Source organism: Nyctereutes procyonoides, unplaced genomic scaffold (assembly GCF_905146905.1).
Source record: "Nyctereutes procyonoides isolate TBG_1078 unplaced genomic scaffold, NYPRO_anot_genome, whole genome shotgun sequence".
NCBI lineage: Eukaryota > Metazoa > Chordata > Mammalia > Carnivora > Canidae > Nyctereutes > Nyctereutes procyonoides.
In genome coordinates this window covers 38,351,282-38,357,892 of record NW_026575043.1, presented here as the reverse complement: position 1 = coordinate 38,357,892, position 6,611 = coordinate 38,351,282, and the positions used below count along the sequence as shown (strand labels likewise).

At 49.6% G+C, this 6,611-nt stretch overlaps 1 gene segment (V, D, J or C); it reads left to right on the top strand.

Moving 5' to 3' along the window:
• The first annotated feature begins 298 nt into the window (after positions 1–298).
• LOC129508286 (probable non-functional immunoglobulin lambda variable 1-50) lies at positions 299–1,871 on the top strand. The segment is given in 3 exon segments: positions 299–370; positions 463–794; positions 1,767–1,871. Coding segments are annotated over 3 exon segments (495 nt in total).
• The last annotated feature ends 4,740 nt before the right edge of the window (positions 1,872–6,611 follow it).

The following is a 6,611-nucleotide window of genomic DNA, read 5'->3' as shown; positions in this document are numbered from 1 at the left end:
CAGTTGAGGCTTTTTTCTGAGGAGTCAGGCTTTATCAGAGCTGGGAATACCACCTGGCACTGACTGTGGCCTCTGCTCAGGGCTCACAGGTTGGACCTCCTTACCCACACCCCAGGCCCCAAAAGCCCCTCCTCTGCCCACCCCCCTGACATCCTCAGGCAGAGGGACCTGACCCAGTGCCAGGGAGGGTTCAGAGAGCTGGGGTCTCATTTGCATGGAAGGGCCCCTCCCTCTCTCAGAGGATGAAGAGGGGAAGGGAGAGATGAGGGGAGGCTCTGCTCAGCTGAGGGGCCACTGAAGACAGGATCAGCGATGACCTCCACCATGGGCTGGTCCCCTCTCCTCCTGACCCTCCTCGCTCACTGCACAGGTGACTGGATGTGGGACAGGGGGAGGGGTCCTGGGAGGACATGTGGGGTCTAGACCCCAGCATCACCCTGTCTGTTTCTCTCCTTCTTGCAGGTTCCTGGGCCCAGGCTGTGCTGACTCAGCCGGCCTCAGTGTCTGGGTCCCTGGGCCAGAGGGTCACCATTACCTGCACTGGAAGCAGCTCCAACATCGGTAGATATAATGTGGACTGGTACCAACAGCTCCCGGGAACAGGCCCCAGAACTGTCATCTATGGTAATAGTAACCGACCCTCAGGGGTCCCCGATCGATTCTCTGGCTCCAAGTCAGGCAGCACAGCCACCCTGACCATCTCTGGGCTTCAGGCTGAGGACGAGGCTGATTATTACTGCTCTACATGGGACAACAGTCTCAATGCTCCCACGGTGCTCCAGGCCTGTGGGGAAGTGAGACAAAAACCCACTTACCTGTCTGCAAAGTGAGTGAGCGCCCCAGCAGCTGCCTGCTTAGGCTCCCCCTGGGTTTCTGCTCATTCTTCAGTTGATGCCCTGAGCTCAGGTGCATCTTGGCGACCTCCTGGGAATGGCACTTGCTTCATCATCTCTGACCTCAGAGTCACTCAGAGTAGCCCATTGTGCACAGAGGGTGTCAAAGGAAAGAGACAGTTGTGTCCTCGTGATCAGGGACAGGTTCTTTTAGGCTAGTGAACATTCACTTGTCATCGTCTGATTTCTCAGTAAAAGAAATACTCTTAGGTCATGAAGCTATCATGGTCCTTCAGCCCCATCCCTGCTCTGCTGATGCACATGTCAGCTCATTTTGCTGCTGGGAACACTGTTGCCTTAGCTTCAACCAGAGGACCAGTTCTTATTGTTTGATGATTGCATGGTACACATGAATCAATGCCATACTCAGAAATATAAAAGGTAAAAAAAAAAGCAGCTTTCTAGAGAAAAATCCCCACGTGAATGTTTATGGAAACTTTATTTATAATCAACACAATTCAAAGCAATCATAAATCTGCACACTTCTTTTATACCAGCTTTTTATAAAATGACCAGACTTGAAGTAACGAAGATTTACTCCAACCTGATGTATAGTTGTAGAGGGTGATATTAGTCAACATGTAATGAAATAAGTTCTTAAGTTCAAAAACATGCATGAATATTAACTGCACATTTCTTCAGGATGAATAACATAAAAGACTAAATTCCACATCACGGGAATCTCATTGTATTTTGGAAGAGGTGGGAATCTAGAGGTGGTAAGGAGGCCAGTGATTAACAGCAGGTGGAGGAAGGAGGAGGGTGAGTGTGGGAGGCGACTGTATTCGTGGTGATGTCACTCTCCTACAGGGCATGGTGACATCAGTCACACCACACTGCTGTGCTGTCACAGCTCATTAAACTGTACCCCAGAGCGACAGCTCCTTCATGCAGGCAGAGATGTCATCTAGGAGTCTGGGGTCCATGACGGAGCTCACAGGGGAATATCACCCCATCCACTTCCCCAAGGAGGTGTGACCCCTTGTCCCCAAAGGGGATGGACAGGAAGGTGGGGACCTGAGGGAATGTGAACAGGAAGTTTGAAAAGGGAGCAAAGAAACTGCACGTGAGCTCCTTAGGATGACAGAGTGTGTCCCCTGGGCTGAGGGCTCAGTCCTTGTCATGTGTCGGGGCTGGGCCTGGAATTGAACCATGATGTCCACGGTCACAGATGATGGGAGACATCGTTGCCCCTTCAGGAACAGAAGGTCCTGTGTTGTGAGGGTCTTGACCTCTCCATAACCAATGTCAAGGTCGGACACGCCTTGTGGTTCTGGAGACGACTGCCCAAGGTCCCTCAGTTACAACACAGGATAGTTTGAAAACTAAAGGTTGATTATTTATAAACATGTAAATTACAGCATACACCTGGGGCCACAGACAGAGGTCATCGTAGAGACAGGGCGAGCCTGTGGCCTCCCCACCAGGAGTGTGGACAGAGGCTCAGCTGACAGAGAAGGAGTTGGGGTGAGAGACAGAGAGAGACAGGGAGAGACCAGGCTTCAGGGACTCACACTGGAGTCCATGGGGGCAGCATCCCTGATGTCTTTGTCCATGTGCTCCCTGCCCTGGGGATGGTCCCGACCCTGAGACTCACTCTGATCCTGGAGAAGCAGTGGAGCAGGGGGAACAGTTGGAGACAGTCCCCAGGCAGGAGTCACAGCAGGGGGTTATGAGCCATTTGGGGTCATGAGGTGCAGCCTCAGGAAGGCTGGATGTGACCTAGGTGTGGCCTGTCCTCCATGCACAAGGGGTGAGGACCCACAGCACTGGAGGCAGAGGGCTCTGCTCTGGAATCCTCTTCCCTCATCTCAGCAAGTGTGGACCAGGACTGAGGCAGCAGGAGACTGGGAGCCTGTCCCTCGGGTCCATGGGATGCTGTGCATCCCCTGCTTGAGTCTGGGCCCAGGTCACACCTGCTGTCAGCCCCAGAAACCCTGAGCTCAAAGAGGTCCTCCCAGGCCCTTCCCATTACAGGCACCAGGAGAGGAACTGGGAGTGGGGAGCAAGATGATATTCTGCTCCCTCTGGGGGCCTAAAGGTTGAGAAACAGCCCCCAACTCTGCATCCCTGTGGCTGGGATCCTAGGGATGTGCAGGTCAAGGCAGAGGTTGGGGTTCTCCACCCCACTTCTTCATGATGCCCATATCCTGGGCACTACAGCCTGACCTAGGACATTCAGCTCATGCTCCTCCATAACTCCTCATCCCACTGGGTTGTAAAGGTCTGCAAAGCCCCCAACACATGGTCACTGGCCTCAGCCCTCCTGGAACATTTTTATGCAAGAGACGAGGAGGGGCATGTGTCACGACTTTGACACCCAGCTTACCCCTGGGGACCTGGAGCAGAAGGGAGGACTAACATCACCACACACTGCAGGGATGCTGCAGGGAAGGCCCCCGGAGCCAGCCTGGACTGAGGGACGCTGCCTCCTGGACTCCTGTCCCCTGTCCCACACCCAGGGTATGGGTTCAGGGTACCATCTCTGGGCTGCAGTGTGAGGACAAGGCTGACACTTACTGTACACCGACAACTGGGTCAGTGGTCCTGGTCACAGTGACACACACAGAGGAAGATGTGGGATAACACCTCAGCCTGCCAATGGCCTTGGACTGTCTCCCAATTTAAGAGATCTTGAATACACACTAATTTTACTGGAAGTAGATTCTGGATCACAATATCCTTCCTTCTAGTTTTCTATTTACATCTTTCTGAAGACACAGAAGAAATAAAAACTGAGAAGAAAGAGATACAAAAAGATGTTAGTGATCCAAATTGAAAACTTAGCCTCGGTGTCCATTGAAAGACGAATGGATAAAGAAGATGTGGTCTATGTACGATGGAATATTCCTCAGCCATTAGAAATGGCAAATACCACCATTTGCTTTGATGTGGATGGAACTGGAGGGTATTATGGTGAGTGAAGCAAGTCAACTGGAGGAGAAACATCATATGATCTCATTCATTTGGGGAATATAAAATAGTAAAGGGGGTTATAGGGGACAGGAGAGAAAATGAGTGGGATATCTCAGAGAGGGAGACAGAACATGAGAGACTCCTAACTCTGGGAAACGAACAAGGGGTGGTGGAAAGGGAGGTGGGCGGGTGGTGGAGGTGACTGGGTGACGGGCACTGAGGGGGGCAGTTTACGGGATGAGCACTGGGTCTTATGGTATATGTTGGCAAATCGAACTCCAATAAATATGTACAAATAAAAGAAAAATTAGATCCTGTTGTCACGGTGGTCCTTTTCTCTTTCCATAGAACGTCTACTTTTATAAATTTAATGTTCAGAACAAAGGGACAATCCCAGCAGTTTGAAAGTCCTACTCAGGGTGGACTCTGCCCTTCCAGCTGTCAGAGCAGAAACCTCCTCTTCTCTCCCAGGCCTCTGCTCTCAAGACAAGCCAAGGCTCACTGCATCCCAGGTATGAGGCACTAGGCCGTGGGGATGCTGGGTGAGAACCAGGCCCAAGAGGAATTCATGGCCCATAGCTGTGGACTTGACCCTCAGTTGTGACATCAGGGTTGTGGTTAGGAATGGGGGATTTGGGGTCCTAAAATGTTGTAAAAACCCTGACCCTTCTCCAGGGACACTGGTTGAAGTAGTCCTGTGGATGTGACTTCCTATGGCTGACACCACTCAGGACCATGGGCATCCTCGGAGGGCCTGTTCCTGATCCACCAGTGCCTGCTTGCAGCCTCCTCTCCTCCTGTACACAGTGGAGCTTTGCAATAGTCCTGGGTGGAGGGGGATGGCTTGGATGTCTAGGGAGGAGGAATCTGAGTATTTACTGCTAATCCCTTTGCCTATGAAGCTGTTGTGAAGCCTCAAATGTAGAATTCACCTTTTGTGGAGGGAAGAGCAGCAAAATGGGAGTTAATATAGGAGGAGCTCTCTGGGAGAAGCCCTGAGTTGTGAGCTAGCACAGCCTTGACTGAGCTTCCAGGCTACAGCCTGACTTTCTTCCACGGACTTGGTCAGCTTGTCCTCCTTGACAAGATACTCACAGGGTCTCAGATAAGGAGGGAGTGAGACAAATCTCTGGACCCAAGGATCTTGTCTCTGAACCCCCATTCAGGGAGAAACTTATCTGGAGAGACTGAGCAGGGTGGTCTCTGCCACACGATGATCTATCCTTCCACAGGAAACAGAAACATTCCAGTAATGCACACAGACTAAGAGAAAATGGAACATTCCAGGAGACACAGACATATAACATAACAGAGCCCAAGGCACCTCGCCACTCAATGTGGAGGAGCTGAACAGGAAGAAACGCTGTGATCCAGCTGAACGTGCAGACTCCAAACATTCTTCCACACTCAGTTCTATCATCTCATTCTGTAGAGTGTGACCTTGTGTCACTACTGTTATGTCCACAGGGGATACACTGACCATAACGCTGGTCACAGACACAGTCTCCTCTCTCTGAACCATCTCCACGGGAACTAGGACCAGATCCTGCAGTCTCTCCCCAACAAAACCCCCTCTCTCCTCTTCTCCCCTCTGTTCCTCTGTCCTTTGGCTTTGGTCTCTCCCTCTGGCTCTTCAGGTCTGAGCTATGTCTCCACATCAAGATTCCAGAGAAAACCAAAAATGATCTTGCTGTAGTTTCTAGTCTCAGGGGTCCAACTCTTGGAGGAGAATGATAACAAAATGGAGTTGCAAGAAACCCCTTACATTCTCCTTCCTGCTCTAAAATCTAGGCTTCATTTTTTTAACCCAACACTCCTAGTCAGTCTTAATATTTTTAGAGGTTTCTTTATTTATATACAGAGAGAGAGCATGCAGTGGGGAGCTGCAGGCAGACAGAGGAGGAGGGAAGGAGGCTCAAGCAGAGCTCTGTGCAGGGCTTGGGTTCACTATCCTGGGATTAGGACATCAGCAAAAACAAGAGTTGATGCTCAACGACCTGCACCTCCTAGATGCACCCCCTACTCCATTCTATTTAATATGAAAGTGAAACTATTACATTTCCTGAAAAGGATGTGTTTATCTACTTTTAGGTATTTGCACATGGGATGTAATGATTTTTACCTACTTCAGAAGTATCCAATGGCCTCACTCATGGGGAATTCTGGAGGAATCCATAGACAAAGGTTTGCCTGTATATTTTAAGATAAGTCATTATTTTTCTTGTGCTCCAGATTTTCATTCTGAAGAATTCTGTGGACCGTAGACACACCACAGAAACATTTTCTACCATACACATTCTATGGTTTTCTCGTATTGAGGAAAAATTCCTTGTTGTCAGGAGCATGATGCTCTGTTCACAGTCTGTCAATGAAGAAAGAAAGACAAGAAAATATAGATTAAATTAAATGTCCTTACAGCCTGCAGCCCCCTGTTAGAGACCTGACATATACAGAGAGTGAGTTGCTCAAGGAACTCATGGATGCCTTAGTGCCTTAATGTTTATCTTTATTAAAGATTGAGAATACCCTCACCTTAACAGCAGCTAGATCATAAAGGTCCTGAAAGCCTTGTTTTCAAATTCCTTACAGTTTTACACTATCCCCAACTTCCACTTATTAAAAAGCATATCACCAGTCCCTCCTCACAATCCCAGTGCAGATTTCTGCCCACAGGACCTGTTACCCCTATAATAAAACCACTTGTTACCAACATTATATATCTCGAGAATTCGTTCTTGAGCATTGGGATTGGCAATCCTGTATCACTGTGACAAGGCACGACAGAACAGGAGACACAGGTCC